Below are 20945 nucleotides of genomic sequence, written 5' to 3'. Positions count from 1 at the left end.
GAAAATCCATTCGGATTTTTTTCGAAAATCTCTTTAGACAAAATCGTTCACAAATTCCTTTATTTTTTTTTGTCAAAAATCTTTTAGGTTCTCCTTCTGAAATTCCTTTTGAAAACCCTCCAGGATTTTTTTTTTTGTCTTTTTTAAAGAGACTATCAGCCCTAGGCTGGCTCTGGCTGGCTCGTCTCCGGATCCAGGAATTCTTTCGGGGACTCATATTGATAAGTCCTCCAGGAATAATTTTGAAAATTACGCTAATAATTCCTATGGACACTCCTCTAGCGATTCCTTTAAAAGATCATCCGAAAATTCATTTGAAAATTGATCCAGAAAATTCTTCAGAATTTCCTCCAGGAATTACTTTGAAAAATCCTTATTTATTTTGTACTAGCAGACCCGAAAAACTTCGTTTTGCCTAAAATTGATTTATTCTCTGCTTAATTCTCAAGTTATGCAGAATTTTTTGTTTCATTTGTGTGGGAGCCCCCCTTTCCAAAAGAGGGAGGGGTCTCGAACCATCTCTAGAACCTTCCCCGGCCCCAAAAACCTCTGCATACAAATTTTCACGCCGATCGGTTCAGTAGTTTCGGAGTCTATAAGGTTCAGACAGACAGAAATTCATTTTTATTAGATTTTGTAATACATTTCTGAAAAATTTCCGAGGAAATTCACAAAGCGTTACGTAATTTATGGATGTTCCCTAAACACTCACTAATAAAGTTTAATAAGATAATTGTGTAATATGATAAGAGAGATAAAAATCTAGAACCTAAAGGCTCGGAAGCCTCCATTTGAGAGGCTTTTTTCGAAAAGCTAAATAGCTTCGTTGCAAGAGACTTGGAAAGCTCCTTCCAAGCAGCTCACAAGCTTCTTTTCGAATGGCTCCGAAGCATTCTTTCGAGAGGCTCGGAAGCTTCCTTCCAAGAGGCTCGGGAGCCTTCTTTCAAGATCCTCGGAAGCCTCCTTCCAAGAGGCTTAGAAGACTTTTTTCAAGATGCTCGGAAGCCTACTTTTAAGAGGCTCGGAAGCCTCCTTCCAAGAGGCCCGGAAGCCTCCTTTCAAGAGGCCCGGAAGCCTCCTTTCAAGTGGCTCGGAAGCCTCCTTCTAAGAGGCTCGGAAGCTTCCTTTCAAGATTCTCGGAAGCTTCCTTTCAAGATCCTCGGAAGCCTCCTTCTAAGAGGCTCAGAAACCTTTTTTTTTAAGATGCTCGGAAGCCCCGTTTCAAGAGGTTTGGAAGCCCCGTTTCAAGAGGTTTTGAAGCCTCATTTCAAGAGGCTTGGAAGCCTCCTTTCAAGAGTCTTAGAAGTCTCCTTTCAAGAGTCTTGGAAGCCTCCTTACAAGAGGCTCGGAAGCCTCCTTCCAAAAGGCCCGGAAGCCTCTTTCCAAGCGTTGCGTTGTAACGGAGTATTTCGTAGATTGCATACTGATAGCTGTCGTGTATATTCTTTAGCTTTCTTACCCCAATTGCTTATGCATTCCTATTTGGGAATTAATAGCAATCCAATTGGAGGTCCAAAATGATAAAGCATGAATGCTACCATTGCATGCCACGCCCATTTTCTCCGTTACTAGGGAAGGGAAGGAAATGATGATATGACATCTACTTAACGAGGGGCCATCGACTCACCGACGCCCTCATAGATGTCAAGGAGTTGGATGGTTGGTAGGGTACAAGTTTGAAGAATAAGCAAATGATATAATTATTTGAATAGACGTTGGTAGTGACCATGTTAAGAAGTTTATATCACTCCATTGATGATGTACCCGGAAGCCTCTTTCCAAGCGGCCCGAAAGCCTCCTTTTAAGAGGCTCGAAGCTTCCTTCCAAGAGGTTCGTAAGGTTTCTTCCAAGAGGCTCAGAAACCTTTTTTCAAGATGCTCGGAAGCCTCCTTTCAAGAGGCTCGAAAGCTTCCCTTTAAGAGCCTCGGAAGCCTACTTCCAAGAGGCTCAGAAGCCTCCCTTTGAGAGCCACGGAAGCCTCTTTCCACGAGGCTCAGAAAACTTTTTTCTAGATGCTCGGAAGCCTCCTTTTTAGAGACTAGGAAACCTCCTTTTAAGATGCTCGGAAGCCTCCTTACAAGAGGCTCGGAAGCCTCCTTACAAGAGGCTCTGAAGCCTCCCTTTAAGAGCCTCGGAAGCCTGCTTCCAAGAAGCCCAGAAACCTCCTGCCAAGAGGCCTCGGAAGCCTCCTGCCAAGAGGCCCGGACGCATCCTTCCAAGTGGCTCGGAAGCTTCCTATCAAGATCCTCGGAAGCCTCCTCCCATGAGGCTCAGAAACCTTTTTTCAAGATGCTCGGAAGCCTCATTTTAAGAGGCTCGGAAACCTCCTTTTAAGATGCTTGGAAGCTTCCTTTCAAGAGGCCCGGAAGCTTCCTTCCGAGAGGCTTGAAAGCTTTCTTTAAGATAGAAGATTGGAAACCCCTTTTTCTAAGAGGCACGGAAGCCTCCTTTTAAGAGACTTGGAAGTCTCCTTTTAAGAGGCTCGGAAGCTTCCTTCCGAGAGGCTTGAAAGCTTTCTTTCAAGATAGAAGATTGGAAGCCTCCTTTTAAGAGGCTCGGAAGCATCCTTTTAAGAGGCTCGGAATTCTCCTTTTAAGAGGCTTGGAAGCTTTCTTTCAAGATGTTCGGAAGCCTCCTTTCTTTCTTTTTTTACGCTTTACGAAAAGTTTTCTTCTTACGGGGGCGGGAATCCACAACCCATGCGTTTAGACGTTTGACGTCGCTAACCGCACTCGTGGCCGTGCCCACTATCAAGAAATTTGGAAGCCTCCTTTCAAGAGGCTCGGAATCCTGCTTTCAAGAAGCCTCTTTTCGAGAGGCTCGGAAGCCTCCTGCCAAGAGGCTCAGAAGCCTCCTTCCAAGAGGCTCGGAAGCCCCCCTTCAAGAGCCTCGGAAGCCTCCTTCCAAAAGGCCCAGAAGCCTCCTTTCAAGAGGCTCAGAAACCTTTTTTCAAGATGTTCGGAAGCCTCATTTTAAGAGGCTCGGAAGCCACCTTTTAAGAGGCTTGGAAACCTCTTTTCAAGAGGTTTGGAAGCCTACTTTTAAGAGGTTTGGAAGCTTCCTTTCAAGATAGAAGATTGGAAGCCTCTTTTTAAGAGGCTCGGAAACCTCCTTTTAAGAGGCTTGGAAACCTCTTTTCAAGAGGTTTGGAAGCCTCCTTTTAAGAGGCTCGGAAGCCTTTCTTTAAGAGCCTCGGAAACCTCCTTCCGAGAGGCCCGGAAGACTCCTTTCAAGATGCTCGGAAGCCTTCTTCCAAGAGGCTCTGAAGCCTCCTTCCAAGAGGCTCGGAAGCCTCCTTCCAAGAGGATCGGAAGCCTCCTTCCAAGAGGCTCGGAAGCCTCCTTTCGAAAGGCTCGGAAGCCTCCTTTCAAGGTTTCGGAAGTCTGCTTTCAAGAGGCTGGCAGCCTACTTTCAAGAGGCTCATTAAGCCTCAGAAATCTCTTTTCAAAAGGCGCGGAAGTCTCCCCTTCAAAAGGAGGGCAAACTACTTTCAAGAGGCTTGGAGGCTTCATTTTAAGAGACTCGGAAGCTTCCAAAAGTCCTCAAAGTATGTTTGAACTTAAATTAGCTTCACGGAACATCGAAGATTTCAGAGCGCCATGTCCGTTTTTCATACTTATGCGTTATGCTTATTTTCATTTACAGTGGAAAAAATAGAGGGTACGTCAATAAATATAAAGGTCGAAGGGGTACCTTCGAAGAAAAAGGTTGAGAAACGCTTTATTAACGTATTACTCTATTTTAACAGAAATCCTGGTAGTTGGTACACCCCAGGGGCTTTGTTGTATTTCAGCCAGCCAGTGTCCTTCTGGATTTCCTGGAGTTACGGAGTTGGAAAACGCATGTCTTGCGCGCGTGCTCTAAGGTTCGTTAGTTTCCTGTCGTTTAGGTGCTCTCCGTAGTGCTGGCGCCACCTTGTTTGTGTCCTTACACATATCAGGTTGTGGCACGTGACCCTTACGTGAACAGTTCAGCTTCTCATAGAACTTCCGTGCGTTATTAGCGCGGTACAGTTGCTCCGTCTCTTCACGGTCTCGATCTTCCTGCCTGCGCTTTTTCCTCCGAAGAATCGAGTCTGTTTCCGCCCGTTTGCATAGTGCCTTGTTCGCTCTCGTGCGGTGTTGCAGCAATATTGCCCATGCTGCATTCTTTGCTTCCATTAACCGCTCACATTCGACGTCATACCAGTCATTTCTTTGATCCGGGGTGCGGTGCTTCCAATAGCAGATCGAATATCTTTCTCCAGCCATCTTCAAGAGAAAGCAGCACCCAGCTGTTCTTCCGTTGGGAGTGCCACTTCCAGCTGCTGCACGATCTAAACCTTTCTTAGATCAAATTTCACCGTTTCATGTTCATTCTTCTTTTTCCTCAGGCCCTCAAAGGTATGGCTGCGACGTTCCGCGTCACGAACGCACAGATAGTGAAGACCTCGGCCGAGCGTCGCCTCCCATCGACGGATTCAGTCCTGACGATGCTCAAGTGGGTCGAGCGACACTTCATGCGCCGCAAGCCCCGATCCAACAGTTTGACCTACAAGAACCGCAAGAAGGACGGCATGAAGATGCAGCTAGCGTTCGAACTGGTACCGAGCCCGAACCACAGTGCCGCCAACAGCTCGGACGAGCGGGATTAACGAAACCGTGTGGTTGCCATGCCGTTAGGGAAACTATTCAATGTTTAAATCTAGGGATATTTAAACAATACTAGGATTTTAAAACCGTACACAAGTGAAATAAAATTTTGCTTATTGTTTTCGAATGTGTCTCTTACTGTGAGATTAGTGTTGGTACTTTTACTACCGTTCAAATAAAAAAAAAAGATGAAATTTAGATTAAGATCAACCAAGGCGTTTCTTTCCATCCGAACAACGTTTTTCCTGTTATTCATAGAGTACTTTAAATTTCCTTACAAGGATACTTCAGATGCACAGACAGAGAAAATATATGGTACAAAAGGATTTATCCTTGACTAATAGCGATTCGCGGTACTTCAGGCATTCTCGGGTTCGATCTAAAAAGCGATTATGACTATTTTTCTCAGCCCTCACTACAATCACGATGATAACACATTCACAATCACAAAAGTCTCGTCTAGCTAGGAATTCATTATCACCCTTAAAATACATATCTTAGCTTACCATCAGCTGTGTTTTTTGCTCTCACATACGATCGGTGGCTGGCTTAGAATTGTTTGTCCTATTTCCATGCTCTTAGTTATCTTAGCCCTAATTAAGTTAGACGTTCGTATGCGACACAACCAACCACGAGATGATAAAATAAAACAGAAAGATCGGGTACACGGCCAGAGCTTTTCGATTGATAGGTTGACTATCTCCAAGGAATATGATGGACGCTGTAAGAAAAAGAATAATTTGCTATTTATGACAGGTTCAGACAGTACGTAACTTATAATTGGGAAAGTTTTTTGATCATCATACATGACTCAACTAAGTAAGCAACTTATGTTTAATAATATCAACATTTTTCATCCTAGAGACCATTGAGACCCTATTTTATATTTCTAAAACGCTCCTTCATGAACTTGACCAAAACATTTTCAATAATGTTCTATAATAAAACTTACCATAAGTGGCCCATCCGAATCCGCATCCTGCCACCAAAAGCCGCAAGAAGAACAGGAAATGCGTTTGCTCCGCTATCAATATTATCCGGCACACCAAAAGTGCTGCCGCACATGGCGTTAGGCAGTACCCCAACACACACACGGACTGGAAAAACGATCTAAAGCGAAAGCCATACGAAAATTCACAGAATATCGCGACATTCAAGTCTATTATCGTAGTCATACTCACATATTCCCCCCCAGCAGTTTGGAATTCAGTGTCACGATCATGGCACCGATCCACACTATCACAAAGACCTGGGCGAACTCCGGCCCCCCATCGTGCTCGTCGTCTGCGGATCCCTGCAGAATGGTGGCCATCAGTGTGCACAGAATCAGCGGGCCCCACAGATCCCAATCCCGGAGCAGAGTGTTCTTCTCTCGGGGTATCAAAACATGATAGAATTTGATACCGACTGCCTTCACATCGCGGAGCTGGCTCGATATAGGTGGGAAGAGAAAAAAATCAATTTTTTTATCAACACAGAGTTTTTAATTCAACGCAACTCACGAATGTATCTCTGATGGGTTCGTCCAGGGTGCTGAAGTTAGGTGCGCCGGGGTTTGTCGTGTTGCGGGTGACATTCGGGACGGACATTTGGCCCTCCATCGATTCCGTGGCCGAGGCGTAGTCATCGTACAGCTTTTCGAGGAAGATTTATATCAATATAGACATTAAAAATGGCAATTGAAACTCACCTCTAGTTTAGCGTCGGGCGATGACATTCTGCGATTTGTTAAAGGTGATCTAAACCATCAATTGAATAAGATTTTTTAAATTAATTTCAGAAAAAAAATTGGACAAGAAAAATGCAAGAGTACGATTTTCACTGCGATGAATGTTTTGCTTCGCTGTCCTTTTGGTGACAGTTCTTTATTTTGACGCATCGCGACAGCGATGTGGCGTTCTTCAGTACACGGTGGGTCGAGCGGTGGGTTATACCAAAAAAATCTTCGGCAACGAATAAAGGACAATGATTGGAAATATTTATAGATAGTGGAATATATAGATGAGCGAAGATAAATCCTCTGTCTCCAAACGAACTGTCAAACGTGTCTCCAAACGAGCATGACGTCACGATTTCAATGGAAACGTTAAGGGCTGTGACGTCATTTGCGCGTGCGCACGGGCAAAAAAATCGACTCAGCCATGCTTTCGCTCATCTATAGATTCTACTATCCATAATTGGAAAGTCCGGAAAGTTGGATCTTGAAACGTAAGAACTTTGAATGCGGTGTTGCGCTCCTGGCCCGTGAGCTGCAGAAGGTCGGCGTGTGGCAGTGTGGCAACAATCCAAGAAATACGATGGCCCAGAACTTTAGAACGTGAATTCCGGGCGGTGGATACCATCCAGTTTTCCGCGAGCGGTAATGGCCGCCAGCTTGCCTGCGGGTTAAGGCTAGGGGTCGTTCAAAAATGATGTCACAGGTTTTAGGGGGGGACGGGGTCTAAGATTTTGTGACAGTACATGTACTAGGTATACAAAAAAGCGTGACAGAGGGGGGGAGGGGGTCTAGAATTCCCAAAAAGTAGTGGACGTCATATTTGAATCGCCCTCTACCTTACACCTCGGGAAAATTTTCCGCCGGATTTTGGTCCCCGTGCATTTTAAATGGGGCCGGGATTTTGATTTTCCGTGCCCAAATCCCGAAAACATCGCATATGCAAAAATATTGTGTATCCGGAATAAATTTATACCGCTTTTTAAACCGAAGTTGGATTTTTCTCCAGATACAGGCAACTTTCCCAACTTCGGAAGTAGTGCGCTGGATTCCCCTGAAGATGCGCTAAACAACGCATCCATTAGTTTGACAGATAAAACTTCGGAAGAAAGTTCGAATCGGAAGTCCGGACTTCCGAATTCTAAGTTGGTGCTACGCCGACAATACATGGGGAAAAAATCCGCGGACCAAATTCCCGAGGTGTGAGGCTACCTTTAGTCTCTGATATGACGTCTGTGGAGGTCAACTGCACCCAACACTCCGAGCATTCTGACCAATGTGGCATATAAAAAGGTGCGGATTCAGTGAATTCAAGCCTTCTTATATGCCACATTGATTAAAATGCTCGAATGGTGGGTGCAGTTGACCTCCAGAAACGTCAAACCAGAGACTAACCCGCAGGCATGCTGGCGGCCATTACCGCTCGCGGAAAACTGGATAGCGAACACTTCATTCAAGCACCACATCTATCCAGTTTTCCGCGAGCGGTAATGGCCGCCACCTTGACTGCGGGTTAGTCTCTGATTTGACTTTTCTGGAGGTCAACTGCACCCACACACTTAATTTTTTTTACCGGGATCTCAGCAAAATGTTAAACTTTTACCGAGTTTCGCACAGCCGTGCCCCAGTAAATGTGTTTTTTGCCGAGATTTCTGTCAAAATTGCTGAAAATCAGCAAATAATTTGCCGAAAATCAGCTAACAAACGTCATTTTTGCCGAGATATCATTTTTTATTTTGCTGGGCAGACGGCTGTGCGGATTTTTGCCGAGCTGCAAAATTAAAAACTGAGTGTGGCACAGGGGGGTAGACACTTGAATCATTTTTCGAATCATACAGAAGATTTAAAAAAAATCAAAAAGATTTAAAATGATTCGGCGGGATGAATCTTTTTTTTTATAAATATTTCTCGCCTCGATGATGTTTTTTTTCAGTGTGGCGAGATTGTCTGTTAAGAAAAAAAAAACATAAACAACACACCAGTTCGTCGGTGATTGCGACGGTTACTTTCCCCGGAAGTGCCGCAGGATGCCAAGCTGTTGTTCCCAATCGCTTCTGGAAATCGGAATTAAGTGGTAAGGTAAGAAAATCTAAATCAGTATGCACCTTAAAACAACCTTTATTTTTCAGGATCAGTATGAGCGACGATTCAAAGTTGGCGACCTTCCCCACTTTGAAGGTGGATACGGTTCCACATTTTCATTTATATTCAGCTTACATCTAAACAGACAACACTGAATAAACAAATAGACGCCACTATAAAGGTTCGAAGCAACATCTCTCCATCCTCGGTTGCGCCCCACGCTCGTCAAATCGATTTACACTTGGTTCGCCCACCAAGCTCGCTGTGCTCCATGCCTTTTTGTACCTGCCGGGTCGGAAGCGAAAACCATGTTTACAGTGTTGCTGTCCGGCATCTTTGCAACTGCCCTGCCCATCGTACCCTTCCAGCTTTAGCACCGTTCTTTTGCACACCGCCAAAGATAGTCCTAAGCACGTGTTAGTAAGTAATCCCTCATGTGCTGCTAAAATCTTTCACGATTTGACTGTGGAATACTGCCGTGAATCGCATATTTGTCCCATATGAATAGGAAACCCAGCAAAGATGGGACAGATATGCGATTCACGGCAGAATATAATTATAATTGTAATTTCGATGAATATATAGAATATAGATAAATAATATAGAAATTTCCATCAGAGCCTTGCAAATCTGCAGGAGGCAATCAACAATTAGAACGTTTTACAATGACAAATATCATCCCAGCCGGAAATCCGATCCTTTTCCAAGCGGCCAATATTCCTTTGTTCGTATACACATGTATCCGTTTCTATACATCACGTCCATTTGAGCATATCAAAAAGACTTCGCTGGGAGTTGAGCATATTATCGGATACTCTACGGATACCAGGGTCTCAAATTGAATCCCTCAGTAGATTAAAATAGAATATTTCAGGAATACCTGATAACATTCTTCATGGATTTTAATTGAATCATCCTGCGGGTCTGATGAGATGTTTTAAGGAATTCACATAGTGAAATCAATTTTAAACTCCGAATGGAATTGTTCAGGGTTTGCAATGAAATCCTTTAAAGACGCCGAATAGAGTTCACAAGGTTTTCCGATTAAATGCTTAAGAAATTTAAATAAAAGAAAAGATAGGAACACCGTCTTCGATCATAGGTCGCGCAGACTGAATACGTAACACCTAGCATTAGACAACGGTGGACCAGTGGAGAATTTTTCGCTTTACGAAAAGTTTTCTTCTCACTAGGGCGGGAATCGAACCCACACACAGCACACAAATGCACCCAGACAAATGACGCCGCTAATAGTACGGCCGTGAAGCCCACAATTCCAAAATACATAGAATCCTGTAGTGATTCCAGTTGTAATCCACCGAAGATTTCAAATGCAATTATCTAGAAATCCAAAAGAATCCTTCAGGAATTTTAAATAGAACCCTTTAGAAAAACAGATATTCTGAGCGCAAATCTGTAGTAATTACAAATAATCCTTTATGGATTCTACTTGATTCCTTCATGGACTCGTCGCACCAGCTGCGAGGCGGCAATTTCCCAGTTGGGGATGTAATACCAACGAAGAGGAAGAAGGATTGCATAAAGAGTTTTCCAGAAGACTGAATAGAATAGAATCCTCCAGTGGTTCCGAATAGAACCCTAGAACTCTGTATTGATCCGACTGGAAATCTCCATTGATTAATAGGATCGGAGTTCTCCAGCGATTCCTAATGGAATTCCTTACGCATTCTGATTGGAAATCTTCCAATTTGAGTGGAATCCTTGAGGTAACTGTAAGAATGGCATGCTACTCGGACGCGTATCTATAACAAACTGATTTATTGATGGCTTTCTCTTTAGTGTCTTACATAGGAATAAGTGTTTGTGTGTGTGTAACATTTATAATTGGATAAGGGGCTCTTCAATGGTTAACTATACTCATGTCACATCTCCCTTTCCAAAACCGCATTAATAATATTCGAAATCGTCGTTTCTTCTGCAACGAATCAGTCTACCACTTCTTGTGCGCTGTCCCACCTGTTCTTCGCTTTGATGATTCTCTACGACTGTCTCAGCAAGCATGTGTGGTACCCTTTCCGTTGGGCACTTTTCAGGATCGGTATCCGGAGGTGGAGTCTTATATTCCGAAGTCGTAGGCTCAATGTTAATCGGCGACGAGATTGTTCTTCTTATATCGCGGGCGTTTCTGCGCACTATCTGACCATCTGAAAGTTTCACCAAATAAGATCTCGGCTGTTCTAGTTTTTTCTCGATATCACCCGCTTCCCATATCCGTGACCTTGTATTGCGTATCATTACATGCTGCTTTTCTGTGAACTCCGAGCATCCTTACCTCCTCTGTCGGCATATACTTTTTGCTGTACTCTTTTGGCTTCCAGCTTTTCTGTAACCCTGTCGACAATAGATGGTTCCAAGGACTTCTGCGTGCTCGGTAAAGGTGTTCGCAAACGTCGTCCCATGAGCCGCTGACTTGGTGATTGTAACTCGTTGTCCCTTGGGGTGTTCCGTAATAGCATCATAGCGAGATCAATATCTGTTTTGTCTTCTGAACATTTTTCAACACATTTTGGCTGTTTGAACGAATCTTTCTGACAATCCATTACTACGAGGGAAATGAGGACTAGAGGTTACGTGATCGAAGCACCATTCCTTGCTGAAGTTGGCAAATTCACTTGAAGAGTACTGTGGACCATTGTCAGTATATAGGATTCGAGGAATTCCATGACAAGAAAACCATCTTTTGAGAACTGCAATGACTGCTCTGCACGAAGTTTGTTTCAGGCGCTCAAAATCGAAGTATCCTGAATAGCTGTCTGCAATTAATACATAGTCCTCTCCATGGAAGTGGAACAGATCAGATCCGACGATCTCGAAAGGCAAGGTAGGAACTTGATTGTTGATAATTGTATGCTTCTGATTCGAACGTCGATACTTTTCACAAACAGTGCATACTTCCACCATCTGTTTTATCTCAGCCGTCATTCCAATCCAGAATACTTGTTGCCTTGCTCGACTTATACACCCTTGGATTCCTGTATGCCCTGAGTGGATAATCGCTAAAATCTTAGCTCTCAACTTTTTTGGTATGACAATTTGGTGCGATTTGAATACCATACCTTCGTAACAAGCCAATTCATCACGAAAGTTCCAATATGAGCGCAGTTCGATTGGAACGTCTCGCCTGTCATCTGGCCAACCGGACATAATGATCTTCGAAAGTTGTATAAGTTCTGGATCATTTGCACTTTCTTTCTCTAGTTCGAGTCTTGCAGGTTGAGACATTTGAAGCAAGATATGAACCTCCAATTCATCCGTTTTCTCTGGGGCATCATGGTTGTCTACGTCCCTGCTAAGGATGTCTGCTAATGAAATGTCCTTCCTTTTTATATTGGATCCTTGGATCGTATTGCAAAACGTCCAATAGAATTCTCTTGAGTCGTGGAGGAGCCCTATCCAAAGACTTCTTGTAAATCGATTCAAGAGGTTTATGATCAGTTTCAAAGACTAGATCTTTTCCATAGATATACTCATGGAACTTATTACAGGCGAAGCGGATCGCAGCAGCCTCCTTTTCGATCTGTGGATAGTTTTCTTGTGCCGATGTAAGGGACTTTGACGCGTATGCTACAGGTTTTCCGTGTTGCGACAGTACCGCCCCAAAAGCTTTGGAACTCGCATCTACCGAAAGAGTTACTGGGGCATTGACATCGTAAAACTTAAAACAGGAGGTGAAATCATCAATTGTTTAATTTTACAAAACGCATCCTCTTGCTCACGATCCCAGAACCATTCGAAATCCTTGATCAACAATTTTCTAAGAGGCTCGGTAATGGCTGAAAGATTTTGATGAATTTCCCACGTAATTGACTGTCCCTAGAACGCGTTGTAATTCCAATTTACATGTTGGTGATTTGAGCTGCATGATAGCTTTCAACTTTTCCGGATCTGCCTGTAGACCTTGCTGTGTTACAATATGCCCCAAAAATCTAACTGATGTTTGATTGAACATACATTTTTCTCTATTCAGTTTCAGTCCAGCCAATTCGATCCTTTTCAAAACAATTCTTGTCAATTCCTCTAACCTGTCTTCCGTTTTGGCATGGATGAGTATATCATCCATCGAACTCTCAACGCCCTCTAGTCCCATAAGCAAGTTGTTCATTAACTTTTGAAAAACTTCCGGGGCTGACGCTAATCCGAAGGGAAGCCTTTGCATGTATATCTACCCCAAGGAGTTGAAAAGCCAGATATTTCATCGATCGTGCTGATTCATGTATTTGCCAAAAATCTTTTTTCATATCTAGTATAGTGAAAAATTTGGAGTGGCACATACGAGCAGATATTTCTACAACTGTCGACAGGGGATGCATTCGACGGAGGAGGTTACGGTTAACTTGAGAAGGGTCGATACAGATTCGCAGCTTACCTTTTTGCCTAACGATAACCATTGCGTTTGTTACCGGTGTTGGTTTACTGATAGGATGAATGACACCCATTCGCTCCATCGTGTCCAGTTCGTCCTTCACTGCTCGCCGTAATGCATGAGGAATTCGCCGTGGAGGAAAGGTGACAAAGGTAGGGTTATCGACTAGGTCTATGTCGTAGACGAAATCCTTGACGCAACCAAGACCTTGAAACAACGATTGTTCCATACTCAGCTGATCCACTCTGGCAATAAGGTTGAAACGAACACTGGTTTTTCTTCCGAGAATAGGAGTAACTTCACCATCAACCACTTTGAATGTTGCAGTGTTCAACTTTCCTCTGACAACCACCGGTAGTTGCGCTTCACCGGCTACACTCATTTTGTGGTTACTGTATGAAACCAGTCGTTTGGTTTTGGACGGAAACATTTCAAATCCCAGCTCACGGATTACACTAATTGGTATCACGTTACAGGCCGCACCACTATCAAGTTTGAACACCACGGTTTTGTTTTTGATCTTCACTTCCTCGTACCAAGCTTCTTCGGAGCTCTCGTCGTCATCCGAAATACTTCCAATGAAAAGCTCTTCTACTGATAGCTCCTCTTCTTTTTGACAGAGCACACTTTTCACAGATTTGCTTTTCGAAACACTACTACCGCCTGCTCCGAAGCACCGCCCAGCGAAATGTCCCACCTGGTGTCTTCCCCCCTGAATGTGCATTAGTATTACTCGAATCTTTTGATTCGGTTTCATTTTCGATTTTTTTCTAAATCTTTTCGAATCATTTTAAATCTTTCTATTTTTTTGAAATTTTGCCTGACGGCAGTTAAATCCCGCCCACATTTTTGTTTCAGTGTTCATGAGGAACATCTGTCAAACAAAAATTCAATCTTGTTGCCGGAACATCAGCACAGGAAGGAATCTGTAGTTTGACTGCTAGGTAGCAGATTTTGCTGCCGGAACACCGTCGTATCCTACATTTTACGGCGGAGAAACACCAGCAGCAACAAACGAAATCCCTTACGTTCGATGGACTGCTATGGCGTCAACAGTGATCACAACATATCCAGGCTCTACTCGCAATCCGTCGTGCTAGTGCAAAATCCTGCCGGAACACCATCCCAACGATAGTACACCAGCAGTACCACGGACTACAGAAGTATTGTTCATCGAAACAGGAATGATTTTACGGTAACGAAACAAGTTCTTGTCCCTCTACAAATTGCAGTAGAACAACGCCACTTTCGGACCCCGAAAGGGAACGAATCCGATGCTGTACATATACGTATCACAAAAGGCCCTGAATCATCATGGCTTAAGAACTGAAGAAGAAATAGACGATATAGTAAGTTCAAGTCGATGATGCTGATGCTGATTCTGTTGCCGCTCTCTCACGTCTCCTATCTTCAAGAGGAAAACACTTGAAGCTCATGAAAGTGGTCAACCTGGAAGATCCCAAAACTCGTGTAGTGTGTCCAAGTCGCAGCAGAGTCTCAGCCAAGTCGGCAGCAGCAGTTCCAGCTCTAGTTCCTGTCCCGATAGCATTTCCTCGCAGCTGCTGAAGACCACCAAACTGCTGGCCAATTTGGACTGGTGCACGGATGTGGTAGGAGGGTGGTGGCAGCGGGAGCAGTGTAAGCGGAAGCAGCACCATCGTGATCGGGGATGGCAATGGGAGTTCCGGCAGTGCCGTTCAGGATATCGGTATTCGTGCCGGTAACATTTAGTAAAACACCCACGCAGGTTAGCAATAAATCCACTGGGAATAGCAGCAGTGCCGGCACCGCGACCAACAACTCCAGCAAACATCAGCTGATTGCATCTTATAGTCAAGCCTCTGGTGGGTTCCTGGGAAGCAGTGCTAATGACTGCAGTTTGAACATGAACGGTGGCGGCGGTCTCGGTGGCCACACCGTGGTGCTCTCGGATCTGGACTCGAGTGACGATAATCATCTGCGCTTCAGCAAAAATGGAACCGAAATATTTGACTACGATTGTGATTACGATAACGAAGAGGAGTTCAACTATCTGGCCCGCGCTGCAGCTGCCGTAGCAGCTTCGACCGAGTTCCTCCTATTGGAGACTTCGATATGGATGGAAACGGCCTGCTAAAAATCCGAAGGTCCAACAGTTTTACCACGACGGCGAGCAGTGCATGCGGACTTGCGGTTGGCGAGCTGCATCAGCAAAAGCATAACAACGAATATTTATCAGCGGAAAATCTAACTAACCTGCAGCTTCTGCAGAATAAACCGAAGAGTTTCTCCTAAACCATGGACAGTCAAGGCTCGACGATTTTAAGCAACATCAGATGATGAATGAAATGATTAATGGTAAGTTTGATTAAATGGCATATATTATTCTCTTGCTGATTATTCATTGATTGTTTTTAGGGTGGCTAGCTGGGCCTGACACAAACTCCCCAAGTTTCTGAGGGCCATTCCACCTAACTTTCCGGTGAACTATTCTGCGAAATTTTGTATACAGTCCCTCGCTGGCACTCGGACGACGATCAGCTGCCCCTGGGGAACAGATGCTGTTGTGAGTCGCTTCTAACATGGAGAACAGACGCTCGTTCAGATTTGCACCCAAGAGAGGAGCAAACTCCCTTCCACGTTCCCTGCCACCGTACAACCATAGTTCCCGCCGGGGTTGGTTACCCGATGCTCCTTGAGATTGCTCGTACCCCGACCAGCACCACGGGGAGGTACAGATAGGCGTTGCTGGGAAAGAGGCTGAGAACCGCGAGATGGAGTCTATTTTATTCCTTCAGGTACGCGAAGTACCAATGGTACAATGGTTTTAATTTATAATTGAATTGTCAATATAAAGGATTGGAAATAATTTGTATAAAGATGCCATATATTTTTCATATTCGAATATCAATGTTGTGCTGCACAGGAAGGCATTGTACGGTGCCTCCAAAAAGCAGAGGTCCTTCGCGTTTCAGGGCACCTTACTTATTCTTGGCATTAAGAATCAATCCATAGAACTTGGAGAACCTTTATTAAGATATTAAGATAATCAGTTGAGCGTGAAAATTACGGAATAGAATATTGCGAAAAAGAGGATCCAATAGTTGAGCGAGTGTCAGCCTTGAGCTTCTCGGTTGATGCGATCGACTCTCGGGACTTTTTGGGATGTGATTGGATGTTTTGATGGCCGTTTGGATTTCTAGTACCGTAAAATGGGGCGAATAGAAACAAAACTCCCTAAACTTAACAATACTTTCACAAAATTGTAAGAATATACAAAAATTTTCGGGAAAAAGGCTTTTCACGCATGTTTATACTACATGAGTGACACCAAGTGTTACCTAAGCTATTAACAACACTATATATTTTTTTTAATAAAAAATCAAGATATTTGAGGAATACATATCGCGTTTTTATTTATGACAAAAAACTTATTCTGAAAAAGTTGGTTGCAATTCCTTTTAAAGTAATCAGCATTATGTAGCAGATGCATTGCTTATCTATTCAAACGTTTGCGGTGTAATATTGAATTATCGGCAAGTATAAATATTTTTATCGCCTAAATTTGAAAATAAAATATCAATTCGCACTTTATGGGGTGAATAGAAACAATAAGTGCAACATTGATGTGTGTGGCATCAAATACATACTCTACTCGATAATTTGTTGACACGCAAAAAAGGAACGCTTTGAAACTCCTTGGTGGGGAAGGACAAACGATTCTTACCGATTTAGGTTTAATTTAAAACAGAATTAATAGGACATTTGAATATTGCTAATGGGCTATCCAGACTACAAGACACAGAATAATGTATACTGCCTGTAATCGGATATTTGTCCTATCTTTACTTAGTTTCCTATTCATATAGAACAGATATGAGATTACAATCAGTATATGACGTCGCGTATCTCTACTCTATATTAGTTTTCATAGTTAGTAGTCTGAATGCCCTATATGCCTCTTATGATAGAATGATAATAAGGATGATGATAGAATCTATTCTTTTGTCTTCACATACATAACAGCAAAGTCCCTAAATTTTATAGTGAATTTTGTTGAAAATTACTCCTGTAGAATTCATAAAGCCTTCGTATGATTTTTATTATTAAGTGTTTCTATTCGCCCCATTACGGGGTGAATAGAAACATCCAACTATTTATCAAACAAAAAAATATAGAACAAATGTATTCGAATGACATTAACTCCCATAATGAAGGAAGATACCACCCACATTTTCGACAAACTGAATTGAATTATAAATCGTTATTTTTATACAACTTCAAATATGGTACAAAGTGTTTCTATTCGCCCCGTTTAACGGTATTGATGCATATGACATGATGGACCCTTAGCTGATCATGCCGAGATGTCGATGCCTTACTGGATGGTCATTTGCTACTGGGGACGAATGTCCCCGGTTACTCCGTCTTTCTCACCTTTGCGAACGTCAACGCCTGATATTCTAGCCAAAAACTCGTTCAGTCACAAACCGCCTAGACCAGAGGTTCCCAAACCCAGTTGCATTCAATTGACATGCCAAACATTGAACGTGTTCAACTTTCATTTAATTCGAGTGATTTTTAACAAAGGCGTTCGTTCGTTTCGTGTTGAAAGCAAGATACTTGCTCATTTCACTTGTGCTTAGTAAAATGCACGTAGGGCCAGGGCAAGTGAAGAGCAAGCCGTTTGAATTGAACTTCAAAACACTTGGATTAGGAAATAGAAAACAAGTCAAACTAATTCAACCGGAACCGAGCCTTATCGAAAAAATATTCTTCCAAAGGTTTCAATCTGAGGTCGATAATTGTGCCTATTCTGCGTATCGAATGATTCGAGAAATGTCGATTCCGACACGTCTCACATGAGACGACCGTGTAATTGAAATGGGAGGCATCGACAATTGTGACTTCCTTCAAAACGCCTCACCTCATACGAGACGCAGAATAAGCACAAATGTGAGGTTTAGGTTAATTTCGAAATTACTAAATATATATTACTGTCAGAATTTTTATTTACCAAATTTAATCTATTTTTTTACTCAATGCACGAATTTTCAAAGCTGCTTCCTAACTAGTCCCAAATAGAACATTGTTGTATGGGGCCTGGGCTCAGCCAAATCGAATAAAGAATCAAAAATAATTGGTAGCTGTCCCATCCCTATTAATCAGAAATCTTGCTACATGTTCCTCCACGCAATAGGCGTAAAGTGCGGTTTAGCCTATCACCGACCATACATTTATACGTGATTTATTTATTTATTCAGTCTAAGGCGGCGGTGGCCTATACAGTACATAACACTCGTCTACATTCAGCTCGGTCCATGGCTTTACGTCGCCAACCACGCAGTCTGTGGAGGGTCCGCAAATCGTTTTCCACCTCATCGATCCATTTTGCTCGCTTCGCACCTCGCCTTCTTGCGCCCGGATTATTATCGAGAAACTTTTTCACCGGTTTATTGTCCGACATTCTAGCTACGTGTTCGGCCCACCGCAGTCTGTTGATTTTTTGTGGTTGGTTCTCCCAACAGCTGTTGCAACTCGTGGTTCATTCGCCTCCTCCATATACCGTCTTCCATCGGCACCCCGCCATAGATAGTACGCAAAACTTTACTCTCGAAAACTGCAAGTGCGCGTTGGTTTTCCACGAGGCTGATAGTGCGCATCGATAAAAAGCCCACGGAGTCGATTGTCTGAATCGTAATATGTTTTTGTTCGGGCCCAGCATGATGTTGCCCAATAGAGATATTCGATAGGCAATTTGTTCTCCATCTCCATCTAAGAACTAATCCACAACTTTTCCCTGTTCAAAATTGTGGGTGCTGTCAGGAATAATTTAGAAGTCCTTCGGCAGATTCAAATACAAACGGATCTCTCGGCTCTGATATCTGTTGAAAGAAAAACAACAAATTTACATCAGTATTCAGTATCGTTCGTTTCGGCAGTATGTCAAAGTTCAACATAGGTTTTTGTCTTTCTCGTACAATAGAGTTGTATCGAAAGGCTACAGGTAAGATCATTCTTTTGATAGAAGGCCTATGGCTTAACACTATGGGTCGCCCATAGTGCTATATATCAACAGTCACAGTCACTTCACACAGCTCGATTAACTGATGTGATGTCTGTGTGTGCGTGAGTGTGTACTAGACCTGTGCGCCGATCAAATCATCGGCGGCGGCGTGACAGTCACTTTTGTTCCTAAAGGATTTCGCTGAGAATCCCTGAAGGATTCCGCTGGGAATCCCTAATGGATTCCGCTGGGAATCCCTAATGGATTCCGCTGGGAATCCCTGAAAGATTCCGCTGTTAATCACTAAAGGATTCCGCTGGATTCCGTTGGGAATCCGTGAAGGATTCCGCTGGGAATTCCTGAAGCATTCCGCACGGAATCCCTGAAGGGTTCCGCTGGGAATCCTTCTGGGATTCCCAGCGGAATCCTTCTGGGATTCCCAGCGGAATCCTTCTGGGATTCCCAGCGGAATCCTTCTGGGATTCCCAGCGGAATCCTTCTGGGATTCCCAGCGGAATCCTTCTGGGATTCCCAGCGGAATCCTTCAGGGATTCCCAGCGTAATCCTTCAGTGATTCAATTGGGAATCCCTGAAGGATTACGCTGGGAATCGCTGAAGGATTCCGCTGGGAATCCCTGAAGGAATCCACGGAAATCCTTGAAAGATTCCACTGGGAATCCATTGGGAATCCCTGGAGGATTCCTTTAGATTCCAATCCCTGAAGGATTCCATTGGGAAACACTGAAGGATTCTACTGGGAATCCCTGGAGGATTCACTGTGAACCCTGGAGGATTCCACTGAAAATCCCTGGAAGTCACTAGAGATTTCCACTATGAATCCCTGGAGAAATGCACACGGAATCCCCAAAGGTTTCCAATGCGAATCCCCAAAGGATTCTACTGTGAATCCCCGAGGGGTTCCATTGGTAATCCCTGGAGGATTCCATTAGGAATCCTTGGAGGATTGCACTGGGAATCCCTGGGGGATTTCATTGGGAATCCCTGGAGGATTCCATTGGGAATCCCTGGAGGATTCCATTGGGAAACCCTGGAGGATTCCATTAGAAATCCCTGGAGGATTCCATTGGGAATCCCTGGAGGATTTTATTGGGAATCCCCGAAGGATTACGCTGGGAATCCCTGAAGGATTCCGCTGGGAATCCCTGAAGGATTCCGCTGGGAATCCCTGAAGGATTCCGCTGGGAATCCCTGAAGGATTCCGCTGGGAATCCCTGAAGGATTCCGCTGGGAATCCCTGAAGGATTCCGCTGGGAATCCCTGAAGGATTCCACGGAAATCCTTGAAAGATTCCACTGGGAATCCCTGGGGGATTCCACTAGATTCCAATCCCTGAAGGATTCCATTGGGAAACACTGAAGGATTCTACTGGGAATCCCTGGAGGATTCACTGTGAACCCTGGAGGATTCCACGGGAAATCCCTGAAGGATTCCACTGAAAGTCACTGGAGGATTCCACTGGAAGTCACTGGAGAGTTCCACTATGAATCCCTGGAGAAATCCACAGGGAATCCCCAAAGGTTTGTAATGCGAATCCCCGAGGGGTTCCATTGGTAATCCCTGGAGGATTCCATTAGGAATCCTTGGAAGATTTTATTGGGAATCCCTGGGGGATTTCATTGGGAATCCCTGGAGGATTCCATTGGGAATCCCTGGAGGATTCCATTGGGAAACACTGAAGCATTCTACTGGCAATCCCTGGAGGATTCCACTGAAAGTCACTGGAGGATTCCACTGGAAGTCACTGGAGAGTTCCACTATGAATACCTCGAGAATTCCACAGGGAATCCCCAAAGGTTTCCAATGCGAATCCCCAAAGGATTCCACTGTGAATCCCCAAGGGGTTCCATTGGTAATCCCTGGAGGATTCCATTAGGAATCCTTGGAAGATTTTATTGGGAATCCCTGGGGGATTTCATTGGGAATCCCTGGAGGATTCCATTGGGAAACCCTGGAGGATTCCATTAGAAATCCCTGGAGGATTCCATTGGGAATCCCTGGAGGATTTTATTGGGAATCCCTGGAGGATTCCATTGGGAATCCCTGAAGGATTACGCTGGGAATTCCTGTAAGATTCCGCTGGGAATCCCTGCAGGATTCCGCTGGAAATCCCTGAAGGATTCCGCTGGG

At 43.9% G+C, this 20945-nt stretch overlaps 3 protein-coding genes across 3 annotated transcripts in view; 2 read left to right on the top strand and 1 right to left on the bottom strand.

Moving 5' to 3' along the window:
* The window catches only part of LOC134213581 (uncharacterized), a 33935-nt gene extending 29094 nt beyond the window's left edge, over positions 1–4841 (top strand). Inside the window, exon 5 of the mRNA XM_062692759.1 lies at positions 4373–4841. Within this exon, the coding sequence (XP_062548743.1) occupies positions 4373–4633 (261 nt within the window). The 3' untranslated portion in view covers positions 4634–4841. The remainder of the gene's footprint in view (positions 1–4372) is intronic.
* A 29-nt stretch (positions 4842–4870) lies between these two features.
* On the bottom strand, positions 4871–6487 carry LOC134213582 (protein YIPF6). Its single transcript, XM_062692760.1, has 5 exons — positions 6322–6487; positions 6134–6265; positions 5813–6057; positions 5584–5741; positions 4871–5352 (listed from the first exon to the last, which is right to left on the bottom strand). Exons 1-5 carry the CDS (start codon positions 6346–6348, stop codon positions 5234–5236), a joined length of 681 nt encoding a protein of 226 aa, XP_062548744.1. The 5' UTR covers positions 6349–6487; the 3' UTR covers positions 4871–5233.
* Positions 6488–13646: 7159 nt separating this feature from the next.
* On the top strand, positions 13647–15651 carry LOC134217979 (protein Smaug-like). The gene is made up of 2 exons (XM_062696846.1): positions 13647–15148; positions 15209–15651. The coding sequence occupies exon 1, from the start codon at positions 14481–14483 to the stop codon at positions 14925–14927; it is 447 nt and encodes a 148-aa protein (XP_062552830.1). The 5' UTR covers positions 13647–14480; the 3' UTR covers positions 14928–15148; positions 15209–15651.
* The last annotated feature ends 5294 nt before the right edge of the window (positions 15652–20945 follow it).

The sequence above is a fragment of the Armigeres subalbatus genome, chromosome 2 (assembly GCF_024139115.2).
Source record: "Armigeres subalbatus isolate Guangzhou_Male chromosome 2, GZ_Asu_2, whole genome shotgun sequence".
NCBI classification, from domain to species: Eukaryota; Metazoa; Arthropoda; class Insecta; order Diptera; family Culicidae; genus Armigeres; species Armigeres subalbatus.
This window is presented reverse-complemented; position numbering and strand designations above follow the sequence as displayed.

What these genes read in the sequence shown, in the direction of transcription:
- LOC134213582 (XM_062692760.1), bottom strand. Translation starts at nt 6,348, where the DNA reads ATGTCATCGCCCGACGCTAAACTAGAG. An exon ending in AACCCATCAGAGATACATTC is followed by an intron (nt 6,058 to 6,133) that starts GTGAGTTGCGTT and finishes ATATCGAGCCAG; the next exon opens with CTCCGCGATGTGAAGGCAGT. An exon ending in ATTCGGATGGGCCACTTATG is followed by an intron (nt 5,353 to 5,583) that starts GTAAGTTTTATT and finishes TTTTTCTTACAG; the next exon opens with CGTCCATCATATTCCTTGGA.
- LOC134217979 (XM_062696846.1), top strand. Translation starts at nt 14,481, where the DNA reads ATGGCAATGGGAGTTCCGGCAGTGCCGTTCAGGATATCGGTATTCGTG.